At 41.0% G+C, this 14,068-nt stretch overlaps 1 protein-coding gene across 1 annotated transcript; it reads left to right on the top strand.

Moving 5' to 3' along the window:
* Nucleotides 1-987: 987 nt before the first annotated feature.
* On the top strand, nucleotides 988-1,480 carry LOC109562680 (DNA-directed RNA polymerases I, II, and III subunit RPABC2). Its single transcript, XM_070794576.1, has one exon. The coding sequence runs from the start codon at nucleotides 1,064-1,066 to the stop codon at nucleotides 1,445-1,447; it is 384 nt and encodes a 127-aa protein (XP_070650677.1). The 5' UTR covers nucleotides 988-1,063; the 3' UTR covers nucleotides 1,448-1,480.
* Nucleotides 1,481-14,068: the final 12,588 nt, after the last annotated feature.

Below are 14,068 nucleotides of genomic sequence, written 5' to 3'. Positions count from 1 at the left end.
TTTTCCCAGTGGACTTAGTTTACCTTTCAATCTGTGACTTTGTGTTGCTGCCTATGAAAGCCTGATAAGCCCACCTGAACCTTATAGGAGAGGAGATAGGCACACATTTGGAGGAATGAGATTAGCTAGTTTGTAATGTATATAGTTGCCAGGAAGACAAACATTTATAACAATAAGAGCAAACATTTATATACTGTTTACTATGGACCATAAATTTTCCCAATTTCATTTCATTTTATTAATTTAGTCCTCACGATACCTCTGCAAGGTAGATTATTATTCCAATTTTACTGATTAGGAAACCAAAACGCAAAGAAGTAAAGCAACTTTCCAAAAAATACAGCTAGTAAATGGCAGAGTCACATGCATGCCAGGAAAGAGGAGTCTCCTCAGAAACCAACCCTAACAACACCCTGCTGTTAGACTTCCAGCCTCCAGACCTGTGTGAAAACAAATGTCCTCAATTTGAGCCACCCAGTCTGTGGTATCCTTTTATTATAGCCCTACCAGACTAATCTCCTTCAAATTTTTACTCAAAAACAACCCCTTTGGCCACCCTATGTACAGTTTTAACCACTGTATCCTTGTTCCTGGGTTTAGCATCATATGTCACATTATATTTTTGCAATCTGTTTGTTGTCTGCCTCTTCCACTAGAACGTGAACTTCATAAGGGCAAGATTTGTGTCAGTTCACTAGTTCACTAGTGTTCACTAGTATATTCCCTGTGTATAATGAAGTGTCTGGCATAAATTAAGTGTTCAAATGAATGACAGGAGGAAAGAGAGTCCAGGAGCTGACTGGCTCCATTCTCCTCATATCACCAAACTCCACAGGACAGAAAGGAGGCAGGGCTGGGACAATAAATGAAACCTTGTCTGTATGTAGAATGGTTTCAGCATGATGACAAATACCAACTTCTACAAACAGAGGAGCTAGAGTCAGAAAAGCAAGCCAAAGAGACATCTAAAATTGCTAAAAACTGGCGCAAGGCGGAGGTACGCTGTTAGCCGGTCTCCGCGCGGGTCTGGGTCGCGGAACCCGGTGGCTGCTGTGCGGGCGTCATGTCAGACAACGAGGACAATTTTGATGGAGACGACTTTGATGACGTGGAGGAGGATGAAGGGCTCGATGACTTGGAGAATGCCGAGGAGGAGGGCCAGGAGAACGTTGAGATTCTCCCTTCTGGAGAGCGACCGCAGGCCAACCAGAAACGAATCACCACACCATATATGACCAAGTATGAGCGAGCCCGTGTGCTGGGCACCCGAGCCCTTCAGATTGCGATGTGCGCCCCTGTGATGGTGGAGCTGGAGGGGGAGACAGATCCCTTACTGATCGCCATGAAGGAGCTCAAGGCCCGGAAGATCCCCATCATCATTCGCCGCTACCTACCCGACGGGAGCTACGAAGACTGGGGCGTCGACGAGCTCATCATCACCGACTGAGCCGGAGTCAACCTCTGGACTGGGCCTCCGCCCGTGGCTCGTCTCATAGTCTTTTTATAGTCTTTATACGTGTAAATAGTAAATTCTTCAACCTTTCAACTCAAAAAAAAATAAAAATAAAAAAATAAAATTGCTAAAAACTTAAGGGCATCTAGGCGACCAATGACTAACTCTACCCTATACCTGCTTGTTAAGGCTTGTGACTTTTACTTCTGCTTATTTTACCTACTCAGATATCTGTCTTCAGAATGCTTCTGCCTCCAGAAGCCTTCTCACTCTTACTTTAGCACTCTCGTCCTTAGCTAAGGCAAGATTGGTGGTGATTTGAGGAATGATATGCAAGTTTACCCAGGGTCTTCAAAAATTTCCTTCCCTTAAAAGCTCGAGAGTCCTAGAAAAACAAATGCTTATAGTGTTTGCTCAGGTAGCAGCCAGGAATCTCTCCAGGCTCCACCAGGAATCTCTTGCTTCTGCCTAACTTCGCTACTGTCTATAGCTCATTCCTGGCCACTTGATTTTCACCTCCGGGATGGCATCTTAGTTTTGGTTTCATCCCTGGATGCTTCTCTTGAATTGCCTTAAGCACTTTACCCAGAAGTCTCTTGGCAGATGAACCCAGCATCCTGGAATTCTGCTCCTGAAGAAGTGGATTTAAAGCAAAACAATAGAGAGGAGGAGCTTCCCGGGTGGTACTAGTGGTGAAGAACCCACCTGCAATGCAGGAGACACAAGAGACGTGGGTTCAATCCCAGGGTCACAAAGATCCCCTGGAGTAGGAAATGACAACCCACTCCAGTATCCTTGCCTGGAAAATTCCATGGACAGAGGAACCTGGTGGGCTATAGTCCATTGGGCCATAAAGAGTCAGACATGACTGAGAGCCTTAGCACCAACAAAGAGAAATTCTGTAACACTCCCATCTCTCAGCCACCTCCCATCTACGCACAGCTTCTCCTCAACACTAGGGGGTGCTAGTCACACTGTCATTTTACCCTGTTAAACTTCCAACCATCAGTTACATTTCTTGATGATATGTTTATCACTAAATACCAAATCCATGGCCCCTCTTGAAATATGGATAAATCTTGCACCTATTCCTTATATGATAGAAGAGGACTTACCATTAACTAGGGTTTTGACCTTAACCTGTAGAACCTACTTGAAATACTGAGAATAAGGTCAGGGGGGAGTTTCTTTGCTAACTCCATAGAGTATCTGATTCCGTGTGTTCTGTGTATTCGTTTCAGGACTACGCAAGCAGAGGGGACTCGTTGTTCTGATGCAAAATGAGAAGAGAGAAATCCTTCTTTGAAGAAAGAGGTTGTTTGTGGCAGTGGAGGGAGAAGGAACAGGATCAATTATTGGGGTTGGTGGATCAAAAGCAAGGAAAAGAGGAGGGGCACGCAGGCTGAGGACTGGGGGTGGATGGAGTGCAGGCACAGTGGGATCTGAGGGCCACCTGTGCCTAGGAGCCTTGGACATGTATTTCCAGCTGGCCGGGGTGCTGTGGGCCAGGAGTATCACGTGCTATTTTGAGCTGGTGACAGTTATGGGAATGAGTGGGGAGAAGCAACCTAAACGTTCATTGTCAGAGGAAGGGATAGAAAAGATGTAGTATGTATATATCAATGTAATACCACTCAGCCATTAAAAAGAATGAAATAATTTCATTTGCAGCAAAATGAATGAGTCTAGAGATTATCATACTAAGTCAGACAGAGAAAGTCAAATACCATATAATATTGCTTACATGTAGAATCTAAAAAAAAAAAAAAAAAAAAACACTTCCCAGATGGCACTAGTGGTAAAGAACCTGCCAATCCCCTGGAAAGGGCATGGCAACCCACTCCAGTATTCTTGCCTGAAGAATCCCATGGATAGAGTAGCCTGGCGGGCTATAGTCCATAGCGTTGCAAAGAGTCGGACATGACTGAAGTGACTTAGCATGCACACACATAGACAGAATCTAAAAAAATGATACAAATGAACTTATTTACAAAACATAGACTCACACACTTAGAAAACAAACTCATGGTTACCGAAGGGGAAAGAAAGGGGAGGGGGATAAATTAGGAGTCTGAGACTGACATATACACACTACTCTATTTAAAATAGATAACCAGCAATGACATATTGTACAGCATAGGGAACTCTGCTAAATATTCTGTAATAACATAAATGGGAAAATAATTTGAAAAAGAACAGACACATATGTATGTATAACTGAATCACTTTGCTGTACACTTGGAACTAACACAGCATTGTTAATAAATTATAGTTCAGTATAAAATAAAAATGTTTTTTAAAAGAAAGGAAGTACATCAGGAGCTACTCCAAAGCTAAGCAAGGGAGAATTCTCACAACATATCATCCTCTGGTCCCCAGACTCCGAGAGCCTCCAGCTCCACACCTCATTACCCTGCTTTCAATCATCTCCTAGGGAAATTCTTTTCCCTAGGCAACAGAGGCTCAGAAATGGAGGATGGGAAGGACTGAAGAGGCTCCATTCCTGGCATCCATAGTTAGATCCCTGAACATATTTCCCTGTAAAAATACTGCTCATTGAATGGCCACATCATATAGTTCTGTTGGAATTTTACTTCTAAGTATTATGGGTTAAATATAATTAACCACCATGTATAATATGGTTTCTATGGAGAATGCGTTGTGAGTTCCACATAACTCACTTCTACAAACAAACCACTGGAATTCTGGCACTCCAACAGGAGGACTGCCTGTGCAACTCTCAAATGAGAGAGGAAGATAAATTAATGTGTTTTGGGACTGTTGACTTCATCGGACAAGGAAAGACTTTGTGTCCTTTTTGCTTGAGAGCTTTCTTATATTGCCTCCTGATCATTCTAGAGATAAAGAAATATAAGAGAACAAGTGAAATATAAGAGAATGAGTAAAAATCAGAAGGAAATCTAATTTTAGCTTCTTTGGGTATTTTGATAATGAAAACTACTAAAGCATACCAAATAAAAGTGAGATCAGTAAATTAAGTTTATCTAAATTCAGATTATTAAACTGTACTTTAACCACTGTAGTATAATTGTATGTGTGCATGCACATACACACAGATTAGGGAGAAGTGGAGAAAATGATTCATGCAGTTCTTCTTAGTGAAACTGAAAGTTTAGTTAACCCTGAAAAGATGCCATTATTAAGTGAGCTATAGCTCATTGTTTATGTGCAAGTTAGCCACCAGACCACATGTATCCTTTCTGGGGGCCCTTAGCAAAACAAGACATTTAACTTCTAGTACATGGAAATATTTTTACATTTGCAAGCGTTTTTTCTGGTAAAAGAAACCCCATGCAAGAGATGAAACAGGCTTTTAAAAATGATTCTTCAGTAATTAACATTTTTGCATAAAAGAAATGTCCTGCAAATATTTAAAGAGCATTCATAAGTGTCAGGACAGAGATGAAAAAAAAAAAAGTCCAGTAAACCTTGATATCATGCATTTGAGCACTTCCTATGTGCTAAGGGCTTTACTTCTATTATGTTCTTTAATCCTCACTAAAGGAAGAAATTAACTCTCACATTTCATCAATGAGAAACTTAAGGCAGAGAGACTAAAGAACTTGCCCAAGTCTTCAAAGTCTGCAAATAACAGAGTGAACACTTGAATCCAGGTGCAGATAACTCACAGCCAGGCTCTCAGCTACTCTGCTGCTTCACGAATGGCAGAAGTCCAAGTGCCACTATTAAACATTAGCCATTATTACCAAGAATTGCCCCACTGGGATCTTTATAGTTCAAGTATCATATGCAAAACACTCCCATAGGGTTTCTCTTTAGAAAAGAGTACACTTGCCAGAGGAAGGTGTTTCTGAATATCATTACCAGTAAAAAATCCTTAAACTTAATCTATACTTTTTGGGCAATAAACAATCTAAACAAGTACCATTTTTAGAAATAAACCATGAATAATGCAATCTGCATAAAAATAAGCATAATGTCTTGGAGGGATATAGATGCCCTGCTTGGGGGAGCTGGCAAACAGAGGTGGACAGGCAAACACAGGGGCTCAAGTGTGTTTACATGTGTGTGCACCTTGAGGCATGGTTCTGTTATCATCCAAGAGAAAAAGGGAGTCATGGTCTGTTCTATCTCTAGCCTTATACAGAGCTTGTTCATATTGGGAGGTTCAAGTCTAGTAACCCGAACTAGTTCATTGCATAACCCACTCTTGAGGCTCTGGTTAAACTGTGGTGGAAGTTTGGATCCTTTCCCCCAAGAGAGCCCATAAAGCTTAAGAGCTGTCAATTCTTTCTCCTGGCAGCTGATCAATGTCTATCAGTTCTTGTGGGTAGACCTTCATTGCTTCCTCTTCCCTCCTGGGAAATGACTGCTGGGCTTCTAAAGCTATCACCCTCCACATCTCCTAAAATGTAGTATGTCAGAATTGCAATCAGTGTGCACCCAACAGTATTACCAACCCCAACTCCCCACCAATTCTCAACCAAAGCTCCGGATATTTATGAATCATTATGACTACTTAATCCCAGCAAGTTCTACTGAATTGCCTCTAAATTTCTCTGGATGTGTGAATAGGGAAAGGCTTAGCTGCTCAGAACAGTTGTTAGACTCAGTACCCATGAAAGCAGGGTCTGAATCTGCATCTCAACCTCCACTGACTGGATGGACCCAGCAGAAATCTGTCCTCAGGATTTTGAATTGTCCTTCTGTAGTCATAGTCCCCATGCCTAAGGACAGAGGAGCCTGGTGGGCTGCAGTCCATAGGATCACAAAAGAGCTGGACATGACTTAGTGACTAAACAACAAGGGAGTAAAGAAAAGCAGAGACATTGCCTTCTTGCCAGGGCGAACAAACAGGTGCTCTGAATCCAGTGGTTCATAACAAAATGCTCGATTTCTCCTTGCTTGGCAGCAGAAGTTGATCTAGCTAGGATAGAAGTTAGATTCCAAGTGATCAGAACTGGAACGGTGTTTGCCATGTGATGTCAGGAGGTCAATTGAGCCAGTTAAGTCACAATTCAGTAGGGAAATCTTACATTTGAAAGCTGGCAAGACAAATAGCTAATATATAACCCAAAGGCCAGAAATTAGTATTTCAAAACAGACTTGAGAATCAGACAAACTGTAGTTCAGTTTGTTACAAAGGAAGGTAGAGAGCAAAGAAAGGTGTCTAAGGGCACTCTTGTAAAGAACCTTAGAGTGTTCGTAAGTGAAAAAGAAAGTGAAAGTGAAGTCACTCAGTCGTGTCCGACTCTTTGAGACCCCATGGACTGTAGCCCACCAGGCTCCTCCGTCCATGGGATTCTCCAGGCAAGAATGCTGGAGTGGGTTGCCATTTCCTTCTCCAGGAGATCTTCCCGACCCAGGGATTGAACCCGGGTCTCCCTCATTGTAGGCAGATGCTTTACCATCTGAGCCAAAGGATATACAGGCAGGTTTGTCAGGTTTACAGCAAAGTGTGCATACTTCTTGCTCCTGCCCAAATGAGTTGGAACAGTTTCAGGCCCAGGGGTATGCAGCAGTGAGTTACACTATAGAAAAGCTCCTTCCTCAGAGCTGTGATATTACCTTGGCTCCATCTGAATATTTTTGTCTACTTTTACCTATATTTGATCACAGACCAGCTGAACTCTCAAGTCCCCTCTTTCAGATATTCTGTCTAAAAGCTTTGCAGATAAGTCTCAAGGTCCCAATCAACTCTCACTTAAAGCTTTGCAGACCTAATTGCAGGTCGACTGGCAAACAAGATATGATAAAACAAAAATCTGAAAGCCTTTTCATGGTCTTCAAAGCTTAGATCATCAGTCTCAACTTATTATAGCTTCCCGTGCTTACCTCCTTCTAGCTTCACCAATCTTTTTGTTCCCTGATCATTCCAAGCTCCCCTTCCACTCCTAGACCCAGGCCCTGCCTCAAGTCCTGTACTTTATAGGGTTCCATCTACCTTTCCTTCATTCATGTCCTTCCCTGTAGGGTGAGGTCAAAAGACAAGGGCCATGCCACTGAGACCCAGTACCTCCCACCCTTTTAGATCACACTTGGGATTCCTAGGACCACAGAAGGCTCTGACCAAACAGCCTCGAACCTGCCCCTAGAACCTGCAAGGAGGTTTTCCTTCATCCTCCTGAGAGAACCATCCCCCCCACATCTAGATTCTGTGTTATGTAGCATATCGTGGAATATAGTGACACAATGTAGTTACTGAACAAAAAATCAAATTATTCAACATATTTGGTTAGAAATATGAAGAGTTAAATTAAAAGCAGTGCCTTCAGCTGTGCCCTGCCTGAACGTCAACTCACTAAAATTTCATTAAACCAGAGTCAGGGAAACTCAGAGCTCAAGTTACTCCCAAGACAACTTTAGTTCTTGTCTCTTTTGATGAAAATCCAGGAACTTGCTCCTAGTCTTTCAATATATGCAGTGCTTCAAGGTTTGAGGATTAAACCCAGCATTTCACAAGTCCATTGCCAAATTAATGCTACAACACAAACTTTATCATTGACAGTAAAGACTGTCTTTTAAAAATATTTTCCAAGTCAGAATGTCAATCATATTCGGACTGTGGTGCAGAGATTAGAATATTTAGCACTTGCAATCTTAAAATAATTGCTCATGGACACTGGCTTGCTGATACAAACTAAATGACAAATGTAAATTAAAATGACCAGATGCTATATGGCTATTCAGATGCTATATGGCTATTCAGAGAAGTGCAGCTGTCTTTCAAAACTTACCTCTGCTTATCTACATATTTATGTTTCTCTTTCTAAGTTCAACCGCTTGGAGTGTGTGGAGGTCCATTTTCTTAACTCAGATTTACTAGAAAACAACATGAAGCAAAACTTTCCGCTAATTCTTCATTGAGGATTCAGTCCCAGGGAGGCAAGAAGGAAGGGAAAAAGCAAATACGGCAAAGAAGAAAAAGGTAAATAGACACTTTCTTGTATTTACTGAGCTCACTAGACCTTTAAAAGAGACTTCACAAGTTGTTTGGTAATGTAGGATATCTCCAGAAAGGCATTCTTGGAATTACTGCATTTTGGAATCTTTGAAGGGCAAGAAATTCATCTTTCAGCTTTTTTTCCGTGTCTGGTTTCCCATATGGCATCAACTCAGTGCTGTTCCTGTCATGTAAAGACAAAGAGATTTTGATACTTCCTACTGTGGACTGGAAGAAAAGCTTTTATTAACCGATACTTGCATGGCAAATGCCAGAGGATAAATTGATATGATTTTGTAAAGATAACCATATCCTGCCCACTAGCCATTACTGGGACTGTCACCAGACTGGATGAATGGGGACTCACCATCATCCAGAACCATGATCCATATGGTTTTGAGAGAATATAGAAGTGAACACTGAAAGGGAATATGATGGGTACCACCATCCCCACATCCTTCCAGTCCAATAGTAGCACTAATTACTGCAATCTTTCCTCAGGTGAGACATTGTTTCTAATTTACATTCTTGAATGGGAGGGTGGGAATGGTCAGTTTCTGGAACTTCCACTTGGCTGTTCTAAAAATAATGGTCCTTAATCTACATAGTGGAAGGAACATATATAAGAGTTCTGATATCTATTCCAATTGACACCTACTCCATTTATATATTCAAGGACTAGGAAAGTAACTACAGATTACAGGGCAAGTCTGCTGACTCATTGTCCTACTGTGAATTGGACTTGGGCTAATACCCCGCTTATCATCTGGCTACTGTAACTTATGCTCTAACTAGAAGACCAGGATAGCATTTTGGTTCTCCTAATATCGGTGTCGGGCTTCCCTAGTGGCTCAGATGGTAAGAATCCACCTGCAAATGTGAGAGACCTGGGTTTGATCCCTGGGTTGGAAAGATCCCCTGGAGGAGGGCATGGCAACCCATTCCAGTATTCTTGCCTGGAGAATCCCGATGGACAGAGGAGCCTGGAGGGCTACAGTACATGGGATTGCAAAGAGTCGGACACAACTGAATGACTAAGCACAGCACAGCACAATATCAGTGTCAGTGCCAGCTCAAACCTCATATCTAACAGATTTGAAAAGCCTGAGTAGTTGCCCTTTCCTCTGGAACAGTTACTCTGGTAAATGACCGAAGGTCCCCTTAGGGAAGAATCAGAAAAGACATTTATCATATATATCTATGGTGGCACTGACAGACTCTTCCTCATGGGGACAGGTCTCCCTATCAGTAAATGAACTCTAGGTCTATAATCCCATTTAGTTCTAGAAACTGGGTGATTTTTTCACTATAGCACTGATGTCAGCTTTCCAGCTCTCAGTTTTCTATTACACAAATCAAACAATGCCCAGGTCAGTTCTCCATCTATCTTACCCCTAAAATCACCATAAATCCATGTAGGCCTAAGTCAGTCCGATTTCTACTCTGACTTTGATGCCCATGGCTGTAATTGTGTCCATTGTGACTCTGAGAATTAAGTCCTGCCACTGGTCTCTGTCATTCTGAAACCCTACCAGCCTTATTAATATCACGCAGCCTAACTTTTACACCACGTATACAGTCATGGCCAGCAGAGAACAGGCACCACCAAGCTTCCTAAAGAAACTGGAGTACCTAGCACTAGTATATTTCTTATTGCTGTAGAGATGGGAGTGAGCTCTGGACCCTTCCAGGGTATATAATCAGTGATAAGCTCTCCGGTTGTACATAGTAAATCCATTCTAACGTTCCTTATCTGGAGCTGCCAATGAGGTGTAGTAGAGGCAGTCTTTGAGGAGAACAAGTATTATCTTGTTAGGCACATTTACGTAAGATCACTGCACAGACTCTAGGAAAGGAAAGAGGAGGCTGCTTTCCTTTAGCAAAGAAAGCAGGTAGATTCCACTGGCCCAGAAACATTCCAGGAAATTTTTTTAGTTCTTTCTTAGGTATAACCACTCAAATATCTTCATTACAGACAGGTCTTCCTGCCCTCTTTCCCACCTGGGTCCTGAGATTTTCATATAGCATATTAATGGATGCTACAAATTTAATTTCCTTTACCTCTCTACTGTCTTTATAATTATAATCTGTATCTGATTTTCAACTCATTCTACTCTGAGACCAGACTGCTATTGACACCTTTGGTTTTCAGAGGATCATTTAAGTTAGCAAGGAGCTGCCCTGAGTCTATCATTTTCTTTTAATAAGACTTGCACTGCCACCAAAAGCAGCCACCCCCACATAACAAATCTCATAATTACCATTTACCACATTATAATCTCACAGTGTCTTGCCTTCTGCCTTGCATCTCCTTCCAACCAATCAGGGGTGAAATTTCATTAATTGTGACCTCACTGCCAGGGGTTATTACCCCCACTACCACTGAGCAGTGGGGTCTCTATTGCCTTTAGTCAAGTAGGCAATTCAACTCTAAAATTCCATCCTGAGAATTTGCTTTTTGGGACCAATCCTGGAATCTGTTGGGGCATCCCAGGTGGCACTAGTGGTAAAGAACCCACCTGCCAACACAGGGTGACATAAGAGACACAGGTTTGATCCCCGGGTTGGGAAGATCCCTTGGAGAAGGGCAAGGCAACTACTCCAGTATTCTTGCCTAGAGAATCCCATGAACAGAGAAGCCTGGCAGACCGTGGTCCATAGAGTCACAAAGAGTCAGACTTGACTGAAGCAACTTGGAACGCACACCCACATGCACTGGGATCTGTTTTCTTAGCCTCAGTTCCAACTGAATCTAGGCTTTTGTGCCATTGTTTTATTGGGAGTGCAATTCTACAGAAAAAAGAGGAAAAAAGAGAAGTCAGCCAGGGAAGGAGAGGAGGTAAATACAAAGTAGAGCATTAATAAGTTGACCATAGCTCCATAATGCATACAATGAACTGTCCAGTCATCATGGGACCTCTCTAGAAAAGCCATAAAAGCTACAGTGTCTTGAAATCACCTGTTAGGGAAAAGAAAGGTGGGCAATTTATCTACTGATTGCTTTGTGTTTCCTACTCTCTTCAGGCAAGTTTGCCTCATGTAGCATGAATGCCCCTTCCTCCACATTCCCTCTGAACATCTACTGGTTCCAGATTGATCAAAGAGGTCATAGAGTTACTGTGATAAGCAGCGAAGAACCTTGGAACATGATGGATCTATGAAGACATATATAATCTAGGTCTTGCATAGCCATAGCACAAGTAGGGAGAAATGTCATCTCACAACTTTGAGCCACTCAAAGTTATTGTTAAAACTCTCAAAGAGAAACAAAGTTGGATATGAGTTAAAGCAGTAAAAACAGATTTATTCGGTACCTACTGCTATAGTTAAGAGAGTCCAATGTAAACTAAGCTCAACTTTGATCCATGTAGAGGTGACTGGGCATTTTAAAGGGAGAAAGATTAACTGGAGAGAGGGAGAAAGTAAGTAGAAGCTCAACAGAGTCAGGCAAGAAGAAAATTGTGTTTAAAAAAAGGGTAGCGAGGTTGGTCTATAAGATCACAAAAAGCCAGACACTATGGAAGCAACTTAGCACACACAAACACGTGTACATTTAGTCCCACACTTCTCTAAGAAGCCTGGAGGTTTTAATAGTTCCTGCCTGACTTACAGCTGGAAACCTCAGCCACCTTAAAATAAGACCCCTGCTTTTGCCTTCTAGAGCCACATGTAGTCTCTTCAGTTTTCAACTGTCCAGACCTCTAGGTATTCTCTTCTGACATCCATTGACTCCAGCAGGCCAGCCCTGACTCACCAAGCTAGCTCAGTGTCCCAGAGCCCTAGTTAGGAAAAAAAAGTTCAGAAATCCCAGTAAGAAAATTATCTTCCTTTGCAATTGAGTACCATCTCCCCAATCCTGAAAAAAAGTACCATCTCCTCAACCCTGAAAAAACAGCAAGAAAAACTGTAAAACATCTCCTCAACTCCTGACTCTTCTCTGAAAGACACTGCAATTAAGATTAATTAAGCTTCTAAACCTCCAAAGGTGTAAAATAACTCTGGTTTCTTATTGTTCAAAGAGAAATTGGCATTTTGTTGCTGTTGTTGCTGCTGCTGTTTGGCGGGATATCAGGCATTACTGCCTATCTATTATAAATTCATGTTTTAGTCTCACTGACTTCATTTAACTGGCTGCTGGTTTATATATTTAAAGTCAGTTTAACGGCAAAGCAACTTATGTAAAAACTGAGAGGCTGCCCCTCTGAAATTGTTTAATACAGATATAGAGCCAGCAATCAGACTTACCTCTGAATTCTAATTCAACTCTGTGAAAAACCTACCTATTGTGGCAACTCCCTATTGCAAAGATGCATTTGGACTTTTTAAAAATCTAGCTTCAAATTTTTAAAATAAATCTGAATATTAGATTGTCAATCTCTATCATAGAAAACCTGGACCAAGAGAATTCTTTTCCAAAGAGTTATTTCTCTAATAATAATCTATTGGACAGATAGATTGTCCAATAGATTGACAATAATCTATTGTCAATAACAATAATAATTGTCTATTAATCCTTGTCTATTAACCTAAATAGGTTATTTCAACCAAATTTTGCTAGAAGACTGTGGGCCAATGAGAAATTTTGCCCATTTGCTCATATTTAAGTCATCCTTGAGTTAAATATTTTGATTTATCATTGAGTTAAATATTTGGACTAATTGCCCACCTAAGAAATGTTTGGTTGGTATTTTATACACACACACTCACACCACACACACACACACACACACACACACACACACACACACATATATATATATATCACATCTTCTTCAACCAGTTGTCTGTCAGTGGGCATTTGTGTTGTTTCTATGTATTGGCCATTATAAACAGCATTTCTGTGTCTTTTCAAATTGGAACTTTTGTCTTTTTGTATATATATTTGGGAATGGGATTGCTTGATCATATGATAGTTCTATTTTTAGTTTTTTAAGGAGCCTATTATACTATTTTCCAGAGTGGCTGTACCAATTTACATTCCCAGCAACAGCGTAGATAGATTCCCTTTTCTCCACACCCTCTATGGCATTTATTATTTGTAAACTTTTTGGTGACAGCCATTCTGATAGGCATGAGGTGATAGCTCATTGTGGTTTTGATTTTCATTTCTCTAATAATTAGAGGTACTGAGAATCTTTTTATGTGCCCATTGGTCACCTGTATGTCTTCTTTGGAAAAAAATATCTGTTTAGGTCTTCTGCCCATTTTTTGATCAGGTTGTTTGTTTTTTCAATGTTGAGTTATATGAGTTGTTTGTATATTTGTCGTCATATCGTTTACAATATTTTTTCCCCAATCCATAGGTTGTCTTTTCATTTTGTTTGTAGTTTCCTTTACCATGAAAACGCTTTTAAGTTTGCTTAAGTCCCATTTTTTAAAATTTATTTTGCCTTAGAGACTGATCTAAGAATATATTGCTATGATTTATGTCAGATAATGTTATGTCTATGTTCTCCTCTAGGATTATATGGTTTTAGGTCTTATGCTTAGGTCTTAAACCATTTTGAGTTTATTTTTTTATATGGTGTGAGGGAGTGCTCTAATTTCACTGATTTATATGTAGTTGTCCAACTTTTCTGAGGGCTTCCCAGGTGGCTTAGTGGTAAAGAATCAGCCTGCCAATGCAGGAGACACAGGAGTCATGGGTGTGATCCCTGGGTAAGGAAGATCCTTTGGAGGAGGAAATGGCA

The sequence above is a fragment of the Bos indicus genome, chromosome 8 (genome assembly GCF_029378745.1).
Source record: "Bos indicus isolate NIAB-ARS_2022 breed Sahiwal x Tharparkar chromosome 8, NIAB-ARS_B.indTharparkar_mat_pri_1.0, whole genome shotgun sequence".
Taxonomy (NCBI): Eukaryota; Metazoa; Chordata; class Mammalia; order Artiodactyla; family Bovidae; genus Bos; species Bos indicus.
Note: the sequence above shows the minus strand (reverse complement) of the source record. Positions and strands in the feature narration are given on the sequence as shown.

Coding starts and splice junctions, on each gene's coding strand:
- LOC109562680 (XM_070794576.1), top strand. CDS start 1,064: ATGTCAGACAACGAGGACAATTTTGATGGAGACGACTTTGATGACGTG.